The sequence below is a fragment of the Ostrinia furnacalis genome, unplaced genomic scaffold (assembly GCF_004193835.3).
Source record: "Ostrinia furnacalis isolate ACB-3 unplaced genomic scaffold, ASM419383v2 OfSCF5107, whole genome shotgun sequence".
Lineage (NCBI taxonomy): Eukaryota > Metazoa > Arthropoda > Insecta > Lepidoptera > Crambidae > Ostrinia > Ostrinia furnacalis.
In genome coordinates, this window is record NW_021135346.1 from 358,977 (window position 1) to 381,878 (window position 22,902).

Sequence of the window (22,902 nt, forward strand, 5' to 3'; positions counted from 1 at the left end):
AAAAAAGTTCAACGTAATAGGAAATGATTTGAATATATTTATAAGACACAAAAATTGAACTAGGAAAATTTATCTTTTAAGTCTGTCGTTACATTCTGAATTCTTATTCCTCGCTCATTTTGCTACTGCACCATAATAATTAAAATACATCACTTTATCGATAATTTGACGGGATCTACTTTAGGACATCCCTGGCTGAGTAGCGTAGCGAACGAAGCAGAAGTAAAAAAAAATTACATGCTTATCAAATTTTTTAAGATAGTCTATTTCTAGTGAGTTAAGAGAAGATTATTTTTTAAACGTGTGTGTAACACACTATTTGTCGTGCTTCCTTTACTAATTTTAATAAAACAATAAATTTATTATGTTCATTTATTTTTTACATTTATTTTATTTTATTACTACCTACTTATATTTATTTTAAACTTGTATGCACATAAAACAGTGTACATAAGGCGGACTTAATGCCTTTCGGCATTTTTAACTAAAAACCCTCTATCAAAATAACGGCACGTGCCGAAAGATGATTCAGTGTTTAAAGAAGATACGCGGATATTAATTACCATGTAATAGAAAGAGAGGTCAATAAATCAAAATGTCGAATAATACAACTACATACTCACATATTGTAATAGCGCACTCATTCCAACATTTTACGTCACGCATGATCAGTCCGTATGCGTACTGGCTATGTATATTACGGAATACGATCATTTACCTACGTCACTACAAACTATACACGGGTTTTTGCGTACTGGCAGTGTATAGTTTGGAGGAGCTTAGTAAAAAAAGTATATTCCAAACTATACTCGATTAGTTTCACACCCTTGCGTTCTGGCTATGTATAGATTGGAAAGACGCATCGGCGTTCTAGTAGGTACGGATGGAGCGAATGCGGGGCGGTGCGCGGTAAGTGCGAGGGAGAGTGCGTTCCCGCGATTCAAAATCAAATCAAAATTTTCTTTATTTGTTTAGACTAATTAAATTAGTTCTTGCAAATCGTCAAATGCTCTTAAGGAGTCATGTCTCATTCTTTTTTTGCGCAGTTAGCTCGATGGGGTATATTCAAGTATATTAAATTTTCAAGATTTTTTAAATAACTGAGTTGTCCGAATCCTCATAAGGTCAGTTAGTCTCCACTGCAGGATTATGATCCTCTCTAATTTACCAGAGGCAAATGGAGGATTGCGGCGTGGGACGTCCACCCACAAGGTGGACCGACGACATCATAAAGGTAGCATGAAGGCGCTGGACGCAGGCCGCTACCAACCGGGCAACATGGAAAGCATTGAAGGAAGCCTATATTCAGCAGTGGACGTCCTATGGCTGAGATGATGATGATGATGAAATTGAGGATGTCCCACAGGTGTCATGGAAAAACAAAAAATAACTTTATTTGCTTATCAATACGGTACATACTCGTACCTAAATGTAATACATAGTCTAACATACATAGAGGCTTGTATGTAATGATATTGTTGTGTGTAACTACCTGATAAATTATGAACCATTTTACAATATGACTTTTTTCAAGAAAATTACATAAACATTTCTCATGAAAGTAATATACCTACTGATGTCAAATTCATTTGTAAAGACAGGTATGCCTAACTCGATTTAATATGCACCTTATGTTTGTGTTATTAGAATCTTCTTTGCCCAAATCAACACTGAAGTTCTGCCTGCATTACATCACATTTCTAGAATTTGGAAACTCGGCCAAACAAAATTTGTCAATTACCTCAGATAGTTACACTCTTTCGTTATGTAACGAGTCGATAGCAAACAATGTTTTGTATAAATATTGTGTTCAAAATGATTCATTTAATTAAATAAACAAAAATGGCAGCTAAAGCTCTTCTTGTTATTTGCGCTCAGGCTCTTCTCATCCAGGTATGAAAATTATTATTACTTACCTGATGGTTTCTTCATCATTATCATCATCATCATCAGGTCATTAAATATTCAGAGCACGATCCTCACTAATTTACCCTACACTCCCCACATTGTAATAAAGATTCCGATCTTTAAAAGAAGAAAAACCTTACGGAATTACTATGTTTGTCATTAAAAAAGAAATAGATTCAAGCCCTAAAATGTTGAACCAAGGATGAACGAATGGTTGATCACCAGGTCTCTCTCCACTGTAAGAACTCTACCCTCTCCAACTAACCAAAGGGTAGAGGACGATTTGGCCTACACTCTCCTAAGGCAGGGTAGCCAAAATTAAATAATATTTTTTGTTTCCAGGCATCGATTGCCCAATCCATTTCAAGACTTTCTGGAAACTCCCTCGTCGACAACATTGTGATCGGCAGTGCCGCACCAAGCTATGGCACCATCAACTTAGGCGGCAGTGGCTTAGCTAGCGGATTTGGCAGTAGTAGCTTATACAGCGGCAGTTTGCTTGGCAGCAGTGGCTTATCCAGCGGCATAGTTGGCTCTGGCCTCGCCAACTCTGGCTCAAACTTGATCAACGTTGGAGGATCTGGTCTTACCGTAGCTTCTGGTGGACCTTTGATCGTGACTGCTATTTCGCCAATCGGCCCGAGTGGTTTGGCTGTTGCCACTGAGAATGCTATCGAAGGAATCTTGACTGTGAACGGCCAGTTGCCTTACTTGAGCGCTGTGGCGTTCGAAGGTGGCCTGCCAACGACTGGCTCTGGCGTGGCCACTTGCGGTTGTGGCAGTGGCACCGTTGGCATCACCAGCGAAGGCTTCGCTAGAGGTCGAGGCATATTGTACTAAGTTTTGTTGATTATTGTACATGTAAATAAATGTTTGATTTTCTCTTTATGTTTTTGTTTCTGTTTGTCATCTGGTAGATAGTGAATAACGTAGTTTGCTTTGTGTGAAGCAAATTCAAGGTGAATTCGTATCAATATTTCAACATAATGTAGTTTGTTTTTTGTTCGCTAACTTGTAAGGGTTTGTCCACACAGGACGGATCTATGTCAAAACACAACACTGTATCATCACTGGACATCAGGCAGGTATACACCAGAAACCTTCTCATAAACATTTGTTCAAGTAGGTAATAGAATTCGACAACTAATAAAATACCTCCAGAGGTCTGCAAAACTTAATACTTCCAAACATTTCTGTTCTAATTCAATACAATTTCTGATCAATACCTAACGAAATAACCCTGACCTCCGACCCACCCTGAGCAGGCATACCTTACTGCCTCGGTGGGTCCGGCTGGGAAAAATATTGTGAACAACATACTAGCATAAAGTGTTAATCATAAGTTCGTTAGGAACAGTAATAAATAAGAATAGTGTGGCTAAGCTGGAGTAAAAAAAAAATTGAAATAACTTTTATTAATAAATTTATGGGAAATCAGTATTTCTTTGTTTAACATTAAAATGTGCATTGCCTTGAAAGTGCAGCTATCGCATTGTGTGACTTGAACCTAATCGTTTCTTAGAAACCTATAAAAGGACCAAACGTGCACAAATATGTCACTATTTATTGTGCAACATGGAGAAGAGATTTTATTACGTTTTCGCGCTGGTCTTGTTTAAGGTAAATTATATTGAATTTTATTCGACTTTTGTACTCATCTTCTATTTTTTTTGCGTAAGCTATGAGTTTACAAAAAATTACAGCAGTGATGTCAGACTTATTTAAACTCATGGTAACTACATTTTGTGCTAGATTTTCCTAGGTATTCCCGTCGATGTCATAAAACCCGACTAAGGCACAAGTATGCGAACTTCAGAGGGCTTAGTGTGAGTTACATCAAACCTCTTCACTAGTGACTGCGTAAGATCCTAGCGGATATTTTCATGAACTAAAATCTTCATAGATTTATTAAACGCGCTCACTAGTGTCGACGTTTGATGTACAGATTTGTTTTGAAGCCACGATAGCCGAACGGTGAAGGGGTCGGACTGGCCGACTCGTGATCCGGGGAACGCGGGTTCGGTCCCCGCCGCCGCTCGACTATTGTGGTGAGCTCACTCGTGACACAAGCATATTTAGCTTAGTACGAGGGGCTAACGGGAGTATTAGTAATTTGTGTAACAACAAATTACTAATAAAAAAAAAATGTAAAGTCACACTAAGGCCTCAGCCTCGAACTTAGCGGGCAGCGGGGCGGGAGCGGCGGCGGCGCGGCAGCGACAGGATCTTACGCGTGAAATCAAATAGACCGGTTCTCGAAAACAGCGGCGCGGCAGCGGCGCCGGAGCGGGCAACGAGCGGGCAGCGGCGAGGGAGCGGGTAACGAGAGGGCAGCGCACTCCTTCTTTTGCTCACAATAAATCGAGCGTTAGGAATAAATTTGAATCGAAATAAAATTGTCGCCGTATGTGTTCAGACATTTCGTTTGCGAATAAAAAGAAAATATCTCGACAACACAACCCCGATCACAACACTTCGCCGCTAAAGCGCCGCGCGAGCTGCCCGCTTATTTCGAGAACGGGTCTGCGTTGCCCGCCCCGCTCCCGCGCCGCCGCCGCCGCCGCCCCGCTGCCCGCTAAGTTCGAGGCTGAGGCCTAAGCCGTCATTTGTCTTACTGACCGCGGGAGTAAAGTACCTACTTGGATACTTATTTCCGAAAAAGTAGTCTATTATCCTCGTTACTGTATAAAAATATTTTCAGGCGGTGCTTGCCCAAAGGCTCGGAATAAATCCAGCATTGTCTGCTAGAATTAGCATATTGAACTCTGGGGTTGGCGGATTAAATTCTGGGATCGGCGCTTTGAATTCTGGCGTTCTTGGGTTTGGCAGTGCTAGCTCTGGGTCTGTTCTGAAAGCTGGCTCTCCCTTGACGGTCTTCAGCGTGTCTCCGATCACTCCATCTGGATTGAGAGCGGTGTCTGATACAGCTTATGGGGCTTCTTGCGGTTGTGGCGATAAGCAAGTTAAATTTTTTTAATAACCCTAACCTTCCAGACAGCCGTATTTTCTATTAATAAACTATTAATAATAGTGTATTTCTGTGAAATAAATGAATTTGAATTAAAAAACTTATGTAGTGCCTGAAATTAAGTACTTTATTTAATTTAAATAATACCTTAGCGATGTAAAAGTAAAAACAAAATAAAATATTAAATTAATGAAATATCAATGATGGTTTTATTAGAATGTGATTGAGTGAGAGTGAGGCGGGTCGCTACATTCCCTACAATATGGTCGAGTGAAGCGATGGCTGGTTCACACGTCATGTCTGTGAACAGGCGCTGCCTTCGGGGACTGGTCAAGACAAGATATACCTACCTTAAATTTCTTAACATAACAATTAACAATCAACTTAGACAGTGGCACGGCACTAAATATAAGTATATACAATTTATTTAAAACTACCACACGGTTTTGTTATGGTGCCTTGCTTTTCTCTCTAGAGTTTTCTTGCCTTGTCTCCTAAATAGTTTTATATCTGGCACTTAGCCAGAAGGATATCTTAGACTTGTCATGCTCACTAAAATGTCTCTGGGGTAGTGGCGTGTGAGGCGGGTCGTTACATTCCCTATAATATGGTCGAGTGAAGCGATGGCTGGTTCACACGTCATGTCTGTGAACAGGCGCTGCCTTCGGGGACTGGTCAAGGAAAGATATACCTGACATAAAATATATGTATCAAAACGCAACAATTAACCTAGAAATTAGCACGGCACTAAAGAAATATATTCAAAACTGCCACGCGGTCTCGTGCTAGATGGGCGTCTTAAAGGCCACCTTCTATCAACGGGAGCGCGTGGTAAGTAACTTGCTTCTGAATGTATGTAACTTCCTACTTTTTTATATTTTTTTATATTTTTAAACCGGCAGACAGTGGTGACTGAGTTTGTTGCGGCGCTTCTTCTCAGCACTTGCCAAATGTTTGTCTCGAAGCGCTGGTAGGGCAAAAAAAAGAATGAGACATGTATAGGCTCCTTAAGAGCATTTGACGATTTGCAAGAACTAATTTAATTAGTCTAAACAAATAAAGATGATTTTGATTTTGATTTTGATTTTTGATTTTTGATAATGGAACGATTTAAGGACCCCGAAAAAAACAAATTTAAATTAGAATGAAGATATCCTTTTTGGGGCTCTTCTTCGTCCCGAACATAGCTTAATTGCCCTTCACTACTTCAGGACAACATGGGCTGGTTTTGAGAAGTATTAAGTTTTATCTTAGATTTATTTACTAATAATAAAGCTAGGAGATCCGAAGCGATGGATGGAGCTACCCCCGGATGACAGATGACAAAAAGGTTTCTCCAATTTTTTGTAAAACAGTGGACTTAGTTGACTAAGTTTCTTTCATTGCTTCTTGCTTGCTATCCCGATCCAAGGTGTAGGGGGACGTTTACAAAAAATCTTTAATTTTGAACATTAATATATTAGTACTTAAGTACCAAAAAAAAAATATAACGTGATTTTCATTTCAGTTTGTAATAGCTATTTACGTAGGTAGGTACCTAATTATTAATTAAAACATCGAATGTTTGTCTTTTTTGTATAATTGACACTCCATTTGACCATATCCGAGAAGTTTATATCGTTAAGAGTGAATATTGCTAAATATTCATATTGATTAAGCTTTACTCACGTAGTTACCACGAGTGAGTTAATATTGCAGCAATGCAATGGTACCAAACAGATTGTGATGAATACAAATATTGTGAATATGATGTATTGCCTTTAACATGATGAATCATAATCCTTTGTCGTGATCCAAATGTTTAACTTTTGCAATTATTAAGACTAACTCTCAGTATAATCCAGGTCTTTTCAAGGTGAGAGTGAATAGGCGCTTACAGGGCAGATATAATTATGTACCATCCTAGACTCCATCCCACTTAATGACTTAACATCAGGTGCGATTGTGGTCAAATACCTGCCTTGTTATGCATAAAAAAATCTAGTGAATATTATAAAGAACTGTAGATTGTCAACATTGGAAATGCTCGATATTTTGTTACACAATAGCATAGCGCCCTAGTTCTTGATAGCGAAAACAGTTTGGGTGTTTAAACAAAAACAAAACGTATAGGTAAAGTAAATTTATATTTATTAATCAGAGATCATTCACAGTTTAGGTCCAGCGCATCCGCAATTGCCAGCGATGGACACGACGCCACTGGCGGGGATGTAGCCGTTGAACGACACCGCGCCAAGCACTGGCAGCTGGCCAGTCACGATGGCAGTGCCACCAGCCTGCAGTGAGCCGCCGACCGCCAAATCTCCGTAGCCAGTGCCGCCGTAAGGTCCAGCGACAGGCAGAGTCGCTACAGCAGCCACGTCGGCGATTCCTGAACCGTATAGACTGGAGCCGGTGTAACCAACGTTGACTGGGGCACCAGTTATGACCTGACCAGCACCGTAACCGCTGGCCTGAGCAGCGCCTACTCCATATATCTGTGCATCGCTAAGTCCGTAGATCTGAGCATCACCAATGACTTGAGCACTGCCGTAGCCCAAAGCCTGAGCGCCTCCTACAGCTTGAGCACTGCCGTAGGCTTGGGCACTGCCATAGCCAAGAGCTTCAGCGCTGCCATAGCCAAGTGCCTGGGCGCTTCCGTAGGCCTGAGCACTGCCGTAGGCTTGGGCACTGCCGTAGCCAAGAGCCTCTGCGCTTCCGTAGCCAAGTGCCTGAGCGTTTCCGTAGCCAAGTGCCTGAGCGCTGCCGTAGCCAAGAGCCTGGGCGTTTCCGTAGCCAAGAGCCTGGGCAAGAGCTGTGGCATCGATGTCAATGTCAATGTCAACGTTACTGTAGCCATAGCCGTTGGCGACCGCGTATTGGGAGAAGGCGTTCTGGAATAAAAATGCATTTTGTAGAGATCATAATATAAATGTCTTTGGACAATTGATATGCATAAGATTCGGAGGAATTAAAGTTAAATAACATGGCATAGTGTGTAGTTCTAATAAGAAAGATTTTGCTACGATCAAAACTATAATACCGCGATATGGATTTGTATAAACTGCTGAATTTCGTCTGTGTTCCAGTCGCGTTGCAGTTGAAAATTATTACCACAATCGGGGTCCAGTTTTGCCCCTGGTTTGGCCCTAATTTTTTGCTCTAGTATAAACCCTTTCAAAGAATAGATCCTAAATAGTTTCCCTGTCACCCTTTAATTGATGGAATTGTAACAGTTTTCAAGTATTTACCTGGATCAGGCAAGCCTGAATGCAGATCAGGAGGAAGGCGTAAGAAGACATGGTTATTCGTTGCTGATGATTTCAGAATGCTTTCCTGTTGGCTACAGTTCGTTTTTATACAACATTGAAGTACTGAGATATTGGTTTCGAAATTTCACCTGCTTGACCTGTTTATCTTTCAATGAACACGTGAAGTCGCACGTATTATGTTTCAAGGATAATTCGAACGCTCGATATACTTACTTCAAGAATATTCATAGCTGAAGCTAGATTTTAGGGCGTTTTAAGTACGCCCACCCCACAAGGTGGACTGATGATCTCATAAAGGTAGCAGGAAGGTGCTGGATGCAGGCCGCTACCAACCGGGCGATGTGGAAATCATTGGGGGAGGTCTATGTTTAGCAGTGGACGTCCTGTGGCTGAAATTATGATGATGATGATGCACCCACAGAGAGTGCCAATGGGATCCTATAGTTATGTCTAAATTTCCCATCTGCCGGTCTATTAGCTATTTTATAAAGCGGTATAGTTGAAATTGCTACACATTGGGTATTTAGGTATTTCTTTGACACTAAAGTAGAAATCTAAATATATATGACATGGTGATGTATGAACGCACAGCCCAAACCACTGGACGAATGGGGCTGAAATTTGGCATGCAAGTAAAATAGATGTTATGACGTAGGAGCTAAGAAAGAATCTTACGAAACTCCACCCCTAAGGGGTAAATCGGGATCCACGCGTACAAAGTCGCAAGCGGCCGCTAGATTTTAAATAAAACTAAAAATAATTGGGCTTATTTGACTTTTGATTCAAGTAAAAGTATTTTGTAAACTTATCACATTGAGAATACAGTATTTTGGCACTTTAGGTAGTTAGACAACAATCTGACTACGTCATCAGGCGGTGAATAACATACTTTCAATTCACGTGCAAGCAAAAACACAACTTTTGCGAAAACAAACACTACATAAACTTGTAAAACTACATCTGCAAGATCCAAAATAAAAGTTATTGATGACAGAAATACGTAAAAATTGTCTAGCCGAATTTATATTTATGCTATAGATATTGTTTCAAAGTCAAAGTCAAAGTCAAAAGTCAAAGTCAAAATTTCTTTATTTGTTTAGACTAATAAATAGTTCTTACAAATCGTCATTTTGCTCTTAAGGAGCCTCTACATGTCTCATAATCTTTTTACCCTACCAGCGCTTCGAGACCAACATTTGGCAAGTGCTGAGAAGAAGCGCCGCAACAAACTCAGTCACCACTGTTATAAAAAGAGTGAGAATTTTGTAAGTTTTAATTTACAGAATGATGTCCGGAACCACTTAGTTACTGTATTCTATTTCTAGCTAGCTTGCTAGATAAAAATAAGGTAGTAAGAACCAGAAAGTTAGACAGCTTTATCACTGAAAAAGATCTCATCCTGTGGGCCAATAAATAATTCATCCTCCATACCTAAAGCCTTTTCATCATCATCATAATCATCATCATCATCATTTCAGCTATAGGACGTCCACTGCTGAACATAGGCCACTGCTTTCCATGTTAATCGATTGGTAGCGGCCTGCGGCTAGCGCTTCCCTGCTACCTTTACGATGTCGTCGGTCCACCAAGCCTTTTGTCATTGCGTAAAAAATCCAAACGTTTAAAAAAGATAATAGTTTTCTTCATTTCCTAACTGGAGATATCGGCCGTTCCACGTTGAGTTGTTGCGAAATAATCTATACTTTATACTATAAAATGTAGGTCAAAGTGTCACGGAACATCATTCAATTTTATCAACATGTCTTCCAAAGTTGCTTTCGTTCTTTGCGCTTCAGCACTTTTGGTGCAGGTAATGGAATTATTATGGTGTCAACTTACAATATTTTTCTAGTTTGTACAAGAGTCTATTGAGCCATCCTTAAAGTTCCTTAGGAAACCCTCCACTAGTTATAGTAGAGGAGGCTCATAGTCCAGCAGCGGACTGTAAAGGGCTGTTGATAATGATGATGAGGGATTCTTGTAACTATAACTCCCTTATTCACAAACGATGCTTGCTTGTCAAGCAGAAAAACGAACGCACAGCGTTGAATAGAGCTCTGTGACTGGTTCGTGTGTCACCCTGTGCGTCCACGCCACGCGCAATGTGAGACCTCATTCATAGTAATGTTTGTGAATAAGCACGTAAACTTCACGAATTCAAACTTGATTCATATCCTTTTTTGACTGTTCCTCTGTTGACGTCTTAAAAGCGATGCTTACTCCAATCCAGCATATCAACATCTCGTTCTTCTATGTATTATACCGATCTTGCCCCGAAAAGTCAAAACATTTTTATTTTTAAGCGATGAAGCGATGTTGCAAAAAAAACTTGCAAGTAGTTTGTTCACAAACACACAGTTTAACTTTCCCCCGGGACAAACTTGACCTTCACTAGTTGGGTTTTCATTGGCGGTCAAGCTGTAGATCCTGGCTACACAGGAGTTGCAGTGGTGGGAACGAGAGGTGGGAATAGTCACGTAGCAAGTAGGTAGTATTATAAAATATGGCAAGAGAAATGGTTACAGTTCCACAGTCAGATTTTCAGTATCTCCTAATGACAGAAACATTCCCTTTGATTAAAATTTTTATGGTTTCTTTCCAGGCTGTCTTTGGGCAGTACATCCCGGAAATCATCATCAGCGGTGGCGGCTCTGCCAGTGCCTCTGCTAGTGCCAGTGCCAGTGCTACCAGTCTGGGCGGAGGCTTGGCCTATGGCTCTGGCTTGGCGAGCGGTGTTGGCTTGGCCAGTGGACTTGGCTTGGCCAGCGGACTTGGCTTGGCGAGCGGTTATGGCTCGGCTGGACTTGGATTGGGAGCCGGTACTGTAGGATATTCTGGCTCTGCAGCTGGTAATTTTCTTTTTAATTTAGTAACTTAAATAAATTCTACATTAGAACAGGCGTTCTGCTGTCTGCGCTTATATCTTTGAAACTACGCAACGGATTTTTGTGAAGTTTTCAGTAATATATAGAGTGATAGAAGGGAGAGGGAGGGAGGAGGACAAGAGGAAAGTTTATACGAGTATGTTAAAAACATTTTACCTGTGAGAAGCCCCTGTGGGTTGCTAAAATAAAACCTCGCTAGGAACTCATGCAATGGGCTGCACATTTAGAAAATCTTTAGTTTACATGGTAGGTGTATTCCTATTGGGAGGACCTAGCAGGTCGATCATCAATTTATTGTTATTCTTCATTGTTTTAGGTGCTGGAGCTAGCGGCATTGTTGTTGGAGGTGGAAGAAGCGTGGCCGTCACCCCACTTCTCGTCACCGCCATCTCCCCCATCGGTCCCACCGGCCTTGCCGTCGCTTCTGAAAATGCCATCGAAGGAAACCTGCTGGTGACCGGTCAGCTGCCGTTCCTGAGCGCTGTGGCCTTCGAAGGCGCCCTGCCCACTGCTGGGTCTGGCGTGGCCACTTGTGGATGTGGTAGCGGACAGGTCGGCATCACCAGTGAAGGTTTCGGCCGTCCTAACATCTACTACTGAAGCGAAGATTTAAAGTGAAAGAAATAAAGAGCAACTGCATATTATGAAACAGTTTTATTTAGTAACTAGCGGCCGCCCGCGACTTCGTACGCGTGGATTCTATTTTACCCCCTTAGGGGTGGGGTTTCGTAATATCCTTTCTTAGCGGATGCCTACGTCGTCATAACATCTACCTGCATGCCAAATTTTAGCATCGCCCAGTGGTTTGGGCTGTGTGTGTTTGGACCTTTTGTGATGTTGATGATGATTAAACTGATTATACCTAATACTTATTATTAATATAACTTACAATAATAAAACTCTGAGCTCCCAATATATTTTTTTAAACATTTTTCATTTATTTAAGTATATAGCACATACGAACTTTAATATCCCTATCTCTAAAATATAAATATTAAAACAACATATCTAAGTGTTTATAACTCTATGAATAAACAGTTGCTAAATGCTTATAATTAATGCTGTCGACCAATCAGAGAAAAGTGTATTAAGTGACGGATAATAGTGTACCGTCAAATAGTACACTGGGCAACGATTGGCCCATTTGTGGATGATTTTACTTGTTGCAATTTAGTTAATTATTAAATTACGGCTAGGTACCGTAAGTTGACCAATTAGCTAAAATTCAATGCGTTAAATAGTACATTTCAACTGCCGTTTATTATTTTACGAGAGTTGATCAACTACCTAGAAAATTGATCAACTTACGAGTCTTGTTATTTTCCGGTGACACATACATTGGTTTGGAACTAACGTAGCTTAGGTACCTCAAACTGATCATTATTTTTACCCCTCTAAGAAAGTTAAATAATTAATGTTTATGCCTGTTAGAAGCGGGTTTACCGCAATTAGACTCAGGGATTGAACCAGGAATCTTTGAATCGGCAATATCTTTAGGCTCTTATGTTTTCCTTACCTAACATAGCTTTTATTTTATTTTTATTTTATTAGGAAAACATACGGCTTATAATATAACACAAGGCTTTTATTCACCTGCTTGATTTTTAGTCGGTTGCACTGTCACTCAAGAATAATGCTTTAGGGCGACAATAGGATAATAGACTAAGATCTAGTGAACTCCAGACCTACGTCATTTTATAAAAGCTAAAAGTTTCAGGGCAGCGTATGCTCCCAATATAGGTTAGAATGTTGGTGCATCATGAAGTTTGGATCATCGTGGCTTTGGCAGCTGCCCTCAAAATATTGTCTGGCAAGGAGTTAAAACTGAAAAAGCTGTCTGACTGTATCAAATGTACAAATACTATATGTACATAAAAATAAGCTTTTATAGTACATCGTAAGTAGAATTAGGTCAGGTCGCAAAGGTCACCGTAATAGTTAGACTTGCGTTATCTAAATATATAAAAATGAAACCCGTTTTCCGTTGTCACGACATAACATGAAAACGGCTTGACCGATTTGGCTGATTTTTTTTTTGTAGTTTTCTAATACTCTGTACAAGGTTTTTACGGAAAAAAATATAAAGAAAATCTCTACGCTAAGGCGGTACGAAGTTCGCCGGGTCAGCTAGTACCATATAAAAGCATATTACTCATGTAACAAACTCACAAACCTATCTTCTTTATTAGTATAGACGAAAGATGAATGCGTCTAAATAAAGATTGTACGAGTAATTGTATACAGTGACCTTGACATAGAAACCTAACAGCTGAGTGCTGAACTGCTGACCGATACTCTTTATACTCGGTCAGCAGTCGACGACATTGATGCTAAATCATCAAGAATTTGAAACCATTGGTAGTGAAAAGAATTCACACCTATTGTAAACGCAAGAGTAACTTTGTCTGTCTGTTACGTGTTTACGAATAAGCTGGAGGATCAATAGATGCCTTTTGGAATACTGGTAGAAGATAGGATAACAGGTAATTATTTTAATTTATAATTAATATAAAGCATCTATGAAGATGTCGTGAAAGAAATAATGAATGAATAATATCGTTTTTAAACCTTTTTTTTTCAGTCTAGTTTTTGTTATTTACTCACTCATCACGAATTTACTCACTCATACACATAAATCACACACACATAAATCTCAGAAATTACAAGTGCTAGGAGTCTCAAATTTTGCATTGGAGTTCTTTTTAGAACGTAGGTGCTCACTAAGACGGGATTTTGCAAAATTCAACCTCTAAGGGGGTCAAACGGGGTTCACGCGTACGAGACGCGAAGGTGGTCGGCCGCTATTTGTTTAAAAATCCACATGCGTATTTTATGATAAATCAGTCTTAAAAACTTTCTATGACAGAAAGAAATTCACGCAAGCGAAACCGAGAGCAAGAGCTAGTTTGAATATAAAATGATTATTTGCGATGGTGGTATAACGACTGTGTAGTTACTGTAATACTATAGGGCGAATCCTACTAGGTGGACCGATGATCTGGTGAAGGTAGGAAGTACCTTGATGAGGGCAGCGCAGTGCCGCAGTACCGGTCGTTATGGAAATCCTTGGGGGAGGCCTTTATCCATAAGTGGACGTCATTTGGCTGCAACGAATCCAGGTGGTCAGAAGTAAATTCAAATTCAAGGTAAAGTCACCTCTTCAGGCCGCTACCAGCCCGGCAACATGGAGAGCATTGGGGGAGGCCTATGTTCAGCAGTGGACGTCCTGTGACTGAGATGATTAGTGGCACTGGCACTATGCACTCTAAATTGAAGCTGCGAAAGAAATGTCTCTCCGTTGCCTCGGAGGCGACATGGCCTCCGACTGTGCCTGAGGATCTTGGATAGGATCCACTATTGGACACAAAAGCGTGTTTACATGTGTAATTTTTGCTCTTTTAAGTTACAAGTTAGTATAGAAAACAGTTCTCTTTAGGTAAAATGAAGGGAAATATTCAATATAATACACCAGGATATTGATTCAAATTGTCTTTATTTATCATCAGGTAAGCTCTTCAGTTAATTGATTCATTCAATTCCCTCCTTACAGTCTCACGCCACCGCAGGGGCAGTTGCCAGCGATGGACACGACGCCACTGGCGGGGATGTTGCCATTGAACGACACCGCACCAAGCACTGGCAGCTGGCCGGTCACGATGGCGGTACCACCGGCGTTGAAATCGCCTCCGACGGCCAATTCTCCGTAGCCAGTACCGCCGTACGGGCCAGAGACTGGCAGAGCGGCAACGGCGGCAACGTCTGAGGGGGCGTATCCGCCAGTGAAGCCGCTGCCAACGTTGCCTGCTGACCAGCCACCAGCGTTGATGCTGCCAAGTCCGATTGCGTTGGCGTTGCCAAGACTGACTAAGTTGCCGCCGCCAATGTTAGCACTACCAAGTCCGATAGCGCCTCCGCCAAGTCCGATGTTAGCGCTGCCAAGTCCGATGGCGCTGGCGCCGCCAAGTCCGACATTGGCGCTGCCATAACCGATTGCGCTGGCGCCGCCAAGTCCGATGTTGGCGCTGCCAAGTCCGTATCCAGAGGCGCCGACTCCGTAACCGCTGAGACCTCCAGAGATTCCGTAGCTGAGAGCGTCGACTTCAACGTCCATGGGGTTGTAGTAGCCTAGCACTTGCGAGAAGGCATTCTGAAAAAAAAATGGTGAATGGGTGGCACTGCTCAGTTTGCTCTTGTTTTTATTTTTTCGTCTTCCATTATTATGTGCCACTGTCATGTCATGTCTATATAATTGCCTGTATTTGTGTGATGTCCATTGTAATAAATGTATCTTTCTTTCTTTTAATGTTTCTGATTGGATTTCCAGGTCTAAAAAAGTGCTTCAAAGAAGTTGCGATTTGTAATAATTGACCAGATACAAGCTACCCAATTTTAAAGAAAGTTTTCATAGAAAAAGTTTAAAAAGAGAATTAAATTAGACAAAGTACTTACCTGGATCAGGCAAGCCTGGATGCAGAGGAGCAAGAAAGTGAAGGAAGACATGATTGTTTCAAATACTGAATTTTGAATATCATTTGGATTCTTGGACCTAGTATTTATACAACTTTAGTTCTTTGTTATGAAATGGCACGCTTTATCGTGTGTTCCTTATCTGCCACGCGACAGTGGCGCCACAATAATTTTCCAGGAAGTGACACTATTTCAGGTCTTTTAATTATTATTAATTTTGATAAAACAGTTTGAGGGTGTATTCCTAAAGAAAACATGAACCAATTTTTAATTGCATTACAATTGGAGCAACATTGTAGGTTGATAACAAAGTTGGTGGTTCGTATATAAACCACTGTCGATGCAACAGAAATCATTCTTGTTTTGTCAATCAATACAATAATTAACATGGCAGCTAAAATTGCATTCGTCTGTGCTTTGGCACTTTTTGGCCAGGTAATTAAAATTTAAACAAAAATCACTAGATATTTTTAAAGTGTTGCATATTTTCTTGTCAATTAAAAAACTACTGTAAACAAAATACTAAAAACTAGAGCTAGAAGTCATTTGTTTTCCTTTAAACAATTTTGGCAATGAAAATATATTTTCAGCCGTTAATTAATATTATAAACAATAAAATTGTCATCAGTAGAGACAGCAAAACAGCGAAAAGCACTTGCAAAGTCCAGTAAACAATTAAAAGTTTTCTGGTTATACTTAAAATTCATGAAGTTTTAATAAAATTAATTATTATTCTAATTTATTACAGGTTGCCTTCGCCCAGTACTACCCATCTGGTTCTTACGTCACTGGCAACTCGATTGTCGACAACGACATCTTCATCAACGGCGCCGGCAGTGCTTATGCATCTGCCTCTGGCAGTGCTTACGCCTCTGGCTCTGGCAGTGCTTATGGCTCTGGCAATGCTTACGCCTCTGGCTCTGGCCTCGCTGTAGGCGGCGGCAGTGCTTACGGCTCTGGGCTCGCTGTGGGTGGACTTGGCCTTTCAAGCGGACTTGGTCTCTCAAGCGGTCTTGGCCTCTCAAGCGGACTGAGCCTTTCCAACAACCTTGGCGCCATTGGCGTGACTGCCCCTGCTACCATTCAGGTTGGCGGTAATTCTGGATACAGCGTCGTGTCTGGCGGTCCTTTGTCTGTCACTGCCATCTCCCCCATCGGTCCCACTGGTCTTGCCGTCGCTTCTGAGAACGCCATCGAAGGAAACCTGCTGGTGACCGGTCAGCTGCCGTTCCTGAGCGCTGTGGCCTTCGAAGGCGCCCTGCCCACTGCTGGGTCTGGTGTGGCCACTTGTGGATGCGGCAGCGGACAGGTCGGCATCGTCAGCGAAGGTTTCGGCCGCGTCTACTACTGAAGTGGGATGCTATGATAAAGACAATAAAGAATATACAACTGAATACTTTGATTATTTTTTAACCATTTTACGAGTAAGTAGGTAATTTTTTTGCCATTTTCATTTTTGTAAATATTGAAAATGCCAATAATAAACAATTTAGAAAGATCTTTTAAAACTTTAACGACAAGAAGTAGGTATTTACAAAAATCGCGTTATGGGAGCATTATCTATTTTCTTTTTGTATTTTTTTAGTAATTATTGCTAGAGCTGCGACAGAAATTAGTAACATCATCTGTGAACAACTGTCATGGATGCGCTTGCGGTGTAGCCACAGGTGTAGCTTCATCTATCACGTTAAATGAGATACAGTAGCGAAATCTTAGTAATAGGGTGCCGTTTTTTAAATAAAATAAATAAAAATTAAAATGATTTATTTTCAGACAAAAACAGTCCATATTATTTTGTGAGTAACAATTTGATCTTAATAACTATGTTTTAAGGTTAGATGCATTTTCACACCATAATTAGAAAAAGACGGTTAAGTTTTAAGTAAAAGCGATTTAATAACTCATTTTAGTTGACCTTTAGATACTCCCTCAATAAATGTAGTGCTTAGCCCTTCAGTTTTATTTTATTATTTGCTAGTGACCCGCCCTGGATTCGGGTGTTAAAACCTTCCTCTTGAATCACTCTATCGATTGTTGAAAACTGCATTAAAATACGTTGAGTAGTTTCAAAGATCTGAACATACAGAGAAGTGTGACTTTGCTTTATATTATTTAATTTTATTTAAAGACTTTATTGCAAACACATAAAAATGATCAGTACAAAAAGCTTAATGCAGCGATGTGGCATTCTCTCCCAGCTGACCTTGGGCACAACAGTATGTAAAAGATTTATTCGTCTATCGTTTCACCGTAAAGTATTAAAGCTCAACCCACGATAAAAAAAGAAGAACTTTAGTAGGTTTTTTCTGCAGTAAATGCTAGCTACAATAAACGGTAGGTAAACTGTATGACACGAAAACATGTTAAAAATAACCGTAAAGAATGTTAATCAAGCACAATGCTGCTGTGTATTTCTGATGATTGCAATTTATGCGTTGCCATCAATAAAATTCATTATGTAGAGTCTTGAGCGAGTTGATTGTTTTAAATACGAGTAACAATAAAATAAACTAAGTTAGGTATTTGTATCACATTCATTCATATTCGCTTACTATGTAAGTAAGCGTGTGATGTCTAGTATTTATAGGTATTTTTAATATTTTTTCAAAAAAATTAAATTGTCTTATCAGCAAAAAGCCGAAATCTTAACAGTTTGCTTAAAAATATTCTTGGGTTTCGGAACTAATTGTCTTGTCTAATTGAGTAGAAGCAGTGCAAGAAATTGCGCTTATTCAGACGTTTTCATAAAAGTTGTGTACCTACTGTTGAAGGATGACGCGTTTTTTAGTGTTTAGTGACGAAAGCTGTTTCAAAAACTGGAAATAGGCTTTAATAATGAAATTTGATATAGGAAACAGGCCTTCGAGTCCTGGTAAAGACAAGATTTTTAATAAAATTAGTTGGTTTTCAGTTTTTACCAAAATAAACTAAAAGATCTCCTTTCATATTTTGTTGTTATTTCTTAAAATAAAATTATTAGTAACACTGCATTAATTTAAAAGTTAACTTTTGTATCCCAAATAAAAGGTTAAGGCAAGGTCTTTAAACTCGTAATGAAATTAACCAGGAGGCGTAGGTATAAAGAGTTTAAATTAAATACAATTAAAAGAAAAAGATCGGATAAGACTTAGTAAAATTAAAACTCTATGTATAGTCCATAATTTCTTTATTTGTAATTCAAATCACTACCACTTCAGTAGTAGATGGAGGGGCGGCCGAAACCTTCGCTGACGATGCCGACCTGTCCACTGCCGCATCCACAAGTGGCCACGCCAGACCCAGCAGTGGGCAGGGCGCCTTCGAAGGCCACAGCGCTCAGGAACGGCAGCTGACCAGTCACCAGCAGGTTTCCTTCGATGGCGTTCTCAGAAGCGACGGCAAGACCGCTGGGACCGATGGGGGAGATGGCAGTGACAGCCAAAGGACCTCCAGACACGATGTTGTAGCTTGAGAGTCCGCCAAGAGTGGCGCTGCTGATGGCAGGAGCGGCGACGCCAATGGTGCCAAGGTTGTTGGAAAGGCTCAGTCCGCTTGAGAGGCCAAGTCCGCTTGAGAGGCCAAGTCCGCTTGAGAGACCAAGTCCGCTTGAAAGGCCAAGTCCACCCACAGCGAGACCGGAGCCGTAAGCACTGCCGCCGCCAACAGCGAGGCCAGAGCCAGAGGCATAAGCGCTGCCAGAGCCATAAGCGCTGCCAGAGCCAGAGGCGTAAGCACTGCCAGAGGCATAAGCACTGCCGGCACCGTTGATGAAGATGTCGTTGTCAACAATGGAGTTGCTAGAGACGTAAGATCCAGACGGGAAGTACTGGGCGTAGGCAGCCTGAAAAAAAAAGAATAAAATTAAGTTTTCATAATTATTATGTATTATTGTAAGCAGAGTTCCTTCTGGTTTGAAATGTTTGTGTATTAGTCAGAGCATTTTATTTACCTGGCCGAAGAGTGCCAAAGCACAGACGAAAGTGATTTTAGCTGCCATCTTTGTTATTCCTTGGTTGACAAAACAAGAATGATTTTCTTATTACCCATCGCAGTTTATATACTACTTTCCTGTCTATCACTTGAAAAACGTGTGCCCCATATTAAGTGATATGAAAAAAGTTTCAAAATTTCTAATATCATTATTTTTCATAAGGTAATTAAGAAAGACAAACAATTCAACAGTTAGAGTTATCGAAGTAGTACCAACATGCGAGTACATGTTGATAGTGTGTAACTTACGAAAGTATGATAGTGTGCCATTTCAAAATGAAACTTCAAGTCGTATAAATAGTGTGCCCTAAAAACAATTTAGCATTCAAAATTTGATATTTGAAGTAAACATGTCTTCCTTCTCTTTCTTACTCCTCTGCATTCAGGCTTGCCTGATCCAGGTAATTCTAGTTTTTAATTAGCCTATTATCTAAAAAAAAATTTTCTAGTTTCAGTTATAAAGTAGTTAGTTAAAACTCTGTATCGCAGTAACTATTATCAAATTAAAATATTTATTCAGAAATTAACTTCCTTACTAATAAAACTTACACGCTCGTTGAACAGTGTTTTAAAGTGACGTTTAGTATGGAAATGTCATTTTAAAACAGTGTTCAACAACTGTGTAACTTTATATTAGTAAGGGGGTAAATTGTTTTTTAGATTTTTTGCAAGAAAATTAAGTCTAAATAATATTTAAGATAACAATACATACTCTCTCTCTATCTCTTACTTTAAAGTTCATTGATTAAAGCCCTTCAAGTCTCAAGCCAACCAATTTAATTTTTCAATTAAAAAAGTTTTTAGGACCATGTTTTAGGCATAAGGTTTTTAATTACTAAAGAAATGATGTTTTGTTCCAGAATGCCTTCTCGCAAGTGCTAGGCTACTACAACCCCATGGACGTTGAAGTCGACGCTCTCAGCTACGGAATCTCCGGAGGCCTCAGCGGCTACGGAGTGGGTGCCTCAGGATACGGACTTGGCAGCGCTAATGTTGGACTTGGCGGCGCCAGCGCTATCGGTTATGGCAGCGCCAATGTCGGACTTGGCGGCGCCAGCGCCATCGGACTTGGCAGCGCTAATATTGGTGGCGGAAACATAATCGGTCTTGGTGGCGCCAACGCAATCGGACTTGGCAGTGCCAACGCAATCGGACTTGGCAGCATCAACGCTGGTGGCTGGTCCGCAGGCAACGTTGGCAGCGGCTTCACTGGCGGATACGCGCCCTCAGACGTCGCCGCCGTTGCCGCTCTGCCAGTCTCTGGCCCGTACGGCGGTACTGGCTACGGAGAGTTGGCCGTCGGAGGCGACTTCAACGCTGGTGGTACCGCCATCGTGACGGGCCAGCTGCCAGTGCTTGGTGCGGTGTCGTTCAATGGCAACATCCCCGCCAGTGGCGTTGTGTCCATCGCTGGAAACTGCCCCTGCGGTGGCGTGCAGCTGTAAAAACAAAATTGACAATGAATTAAAGATTGAGTGAATTGAACTTTGTGTTTCTGTACTTTTATTGTGGGCTAGGAAATTATTATAACATTAGATGCCCAGGCTCAGTTTATGGTGGCTTGTTTTTAAAACCTCAATTCCTCCGTCTACAATGGTTGCAGTTACATAATATTTCGCATTAAACCATTGTTGGTAGTGCCAGGCCTGGCTCACTCCGCGCGGTACATCCGATAATTACCTACAGCGAAGTGCCCCGCCGGCGGGTATTATACCTAGGGCACTATTTAAGTTGTGAGCCTCGACAACATAACGTGTTGTTAGACGACATCTGATACTTTTAATGAAAAGTTTGACATTTTTGCCTACAACCTTATTCAAAACTTTTTATCATTTGAGCACGTTTTGTATTATTAACATTGAATTGAAAATTATCGTGACTACAAAAACATGGAATTGACTTGCGGAAATTTTCGCGCGAAGATTTATTATGACTTTCGACGTGGTTAATCAATACAAAACTGAAGCGGTCAGCTAAATTTATCTTTTGGTGATAAAGATCTGTCCTTTACCATTGTAAAACGCTAGTTTAACAAATAATATTGTATGTCATTGGCTCACCAGTGAACTTTGCGAAAGTCGTCCAAAATGACTAATAGTGGCGGAAAACATTGATGTTGTCAGAAAAATGGAACAGAAACCTCGTCATGTGATATATCGTAGGATTGAGATAATCCTAGGCATTAATTCCACTAGCAGTAATAAAATATTGTATGACCATATTATGGTTAATACGTTTTTTACTCGCTGGATGTCCCAAAAATGTTCAAACGCTCAATAGGACGCTTGAGTCGTTTAGTCCTTGAAAATGTTTGATAAATACGTTTAAAAAGCTTTAAAAGCCGTTTTTAAAATTGTGACAGTTGACGAATTAAGGATCTATGCATAATGATCCTGAAAATAAACAGCTATCGACTATGGAGGTGTTTTAAGATGAACCATTTCCAACAAAAGTCCCATACGCTCGGAACACTTTAAAACTTACGGTTGCCTATTTTTCCGAAATATCCGATTATATGACAGAAACGTTACTAGAGAAATTTAGAATGGTTAATTCTTAATAGTAAACAGCCACTTTTTTTCCAAAAGTCTTCAGTTTAATAAGGGAAACTGACCAGCATAGTCGAATCGCCATTCGTGACGAAAATGTGAGCTTTTACACGTCTCGTCAAACAACTGACTATTTGAACACTCAAAATATGAAATAAACAGGTCCAACGCTACAAAATTCTTGATTGGAATCTAGGCACTTCTTTTGGTACCCATATATTAAAATTAAATGCGTGAACAGCGATTTATGTAGCCAGAAGCAACTGTACCTCATTACAAATAAGTAGATTAATTATTTTTTCACTAGACAGCAACCCTAACAGCGTAAGAAGAGTTCAGAGGCACGCGATAGAAAGAGACAAAACTTGTAGGTGAATAAAATTGTAGGTACGTAGTGCTGTGCGAGCTGAATTCCACTGTATCGCGTCGTAGCAAGACTCGCATTTATTTAAATCGTCTTGCGGAGTAATCCTTCTGTACCTGTACTATTACTTATTCTGTGGTAGTGCATAACAGTGTTATGATGTCAGTAGTTTTTTTCCGAGAAGTGTTGAATAATTTTTCGACGTCAATTACCTATTTAATTTCCAAGACGCATTGATTAAAGCTGTCAAATATTCCACAATCCACCTTGATTAATGAATTCATTATTTGTTGCTTTAACATTGTGATTTGAATTACTGTTTTAAAACAAAAGCAAAAGGATAAAAAGCTCATTCTTTAGGTTTTGGTTAAGTTATTATTCTTTTTTAACCACACGCTTTCGGCTTTCATTTCACCTATCGGAATGGCCGAAGCCCGAAGGTGAAACAAGCTTTCTAGGTGGAAGGGAGGAAAAAAGCTTTACATGGAATCCATAATCTATACTTATAATAAATCTGTAGCATATTTTCAAAATAACTATC

At 40.3% G+C, this 22,902-nt stretch overlaps 5 protein-coding genes across 5 annotated transcripts; 3 read left to right on the forward strand and 2 right to left on the reverse strand.

The window, feature by feature from the left end:
• Positions 1-1,842: 1,842 nt before the first annotated feature.
• Positions 1,843-2,748, forward strand: LOC114360622 (chorion class B protein M2410-like). The gene is made up of 2 exons (XM_028315376.1): positions 1,843-1,893; positions 2,251-2,748. The coding sequence occupies exons 1-2, from the start codon at positions 1,843-1,845 to the stop codon at positions 2,746-2,748; spliced, it is 549 nt and encodes a 182-aa protein (XP_028171177.1).
• Positions 2,749-7,023: 4,275 nt separating this feature from the next.
• Positions 7,024-15,517, reverse strand: LOC114360623 (fibroin heavy chain-like). Its single transcript, XM_028315377.1, has 4 exons — positions 15,462-15,517; positions 14,559-15,159; positions 11,424-11,608; positions 7,024-7,749 (listed from the first exon to the last, which is right to left on the reverse strand). The coding sequence occupies exons 1-4, from the start codon at positions 15,510-15,512 to the stop codon at positions 7,024-7,026; spliced, it is 1,563 nt and encodes a 520-aa protein (XP_028171178.1). The 5' UTR covers positions 15,513-15,517.
• Positions 15,518-15,861: 344 nt separating this feature from the next.
• LOC114360644 (chorion class CB protein M5H4-like) lies at positions 15,862-16,853 on the forward strand. Its single transcript, XM_028315398.1, has 2 exons — positions 15,862-15,914; positions 16,228-16,853. Exons 1-2 carry the CDS (start codon positions 15,867-15,869, stop codon positions 16,828-16,830), a joined length of 651 nt encoding a protein of 216 aa, XP_028171199.1. The 5' UTR covers positions 15,862-15,866; the 3' UTR covers positions 16,831-16,853.
• Positions 16,854-18,649: 1,796 nt separating this feature from the next.
• LOC114360625 (chorion class CB protein M5H4-like) lies at positions 18,650-19,455 on the reverse strand. The gene is made up of 2 exons (XM_028315378.1): positions 19,408-19,455; positions 18,650-19,299 (listed from the first exon to the last, which is right to left on the reverse strand). Exons 1-2 carry the CDS (start codon positions 19,453-19,455, stop codon positions 18,673-18,675), a joined length of 675 nt encoding a protein of 224 aa, XP_028171179.1. The 3' UTR covers positions 18,650-18,672.
• A 343-nt stretch (positions 19,456-19,798) lies between these two features.
• LOC114360626 (acanthoscurrin-2-like) lies at positions 19,799-20,893 on the forward strand. Its single transcript, XM_028315379.1, has 2 exons — positions 19,799-19,849; positions 20,309-20,893. Exons 1-2 carry the CDS (start codon positions 19,799-19,801, stop codon positions 20,891-20,893), a joined length of 636 nt encoding a protein of 211 aa, XP_028171180.1.
• The last annotated feature ends 2,009 nt before the right edge of the window (positions 20,894-22,902 follow it).

Coding starts and splice junctions, on each gene's coding strand:
- LOC114360623 (XM_028315377.1), bottom strand. CDS start 15,512: ATGTCTTCCTTCACTTTCTTGCTCCTCTGCATCCAGGCTTGCCTGATC. Junction 15,160..15,461: donor TCCAGGCTTGCCTGATCCAG/GTAAGTACTTTG, acceptor TTTTTTTTTCAG/AATGCCTTCTCGCAAGTGCT. Junction 7,750..11,423: donor TTTTCAGAAGCGACGGCAAG/GCCGGTGGGACC, acceptor TTTTTATTCCAG/AACGCCTTCTCCCAATACGC.
- LOC114360625 (XM_028315378.1), bottom strand. CDS start 19,455: ATGGCAGCTAAAATCACTTTCGTCTGTGCTTTGGCACTCTTCGGCCAG. Junction 19,300..19,407: donor CTTTGGCACTCTTCGGCCAG/GTAAATAAAATG, acceptor TTTTTTTTTCAG/GCTGCCTACGCCCAGTACTT.
- LOC114360622 (XM_028315376.1), top strand. CDS start 1,843: ATGGCAGCTAAAGCTCTTCTTGTTATTTGCGCTCAGGCTCTTCTCATC. Junction 1,894..2,250: donor CTCAGGCTCTTCTCATCCAG/GTATGAAAATTA, acceptor TTTTGTTTCCAG/GCATCGATTGCCCAATCCAT.
- LOC114360644 (XM_028315398.1), top strand. CDS start 15,867: ATGGCAGCTAAAATTGCATTCGTCTGTGCTTTGGCACTTTTTGGCCAG. Junction 15,915..16,227: donor CTTTGGCACTTTTTGGCCAG/GTAATTAAAATT, acceptor AATTTATTACAG/GTTGCCTTCGCCCAGTACTA.
- LOC114360626 (XM_028315379.1), top strand. CDS start 19,799: ATGTCTTCCTTCTCTTTCTTACTCCTCTGCATTCAGGCTTGCCTGATC. Junction 19,850..20,308: donor TTCAGGCTTGCCTGATCCAG/GTAATTCTAGTT, acceptor GTTTTGTTCCAG/AATGCCTTCTCGCAAGTGCT.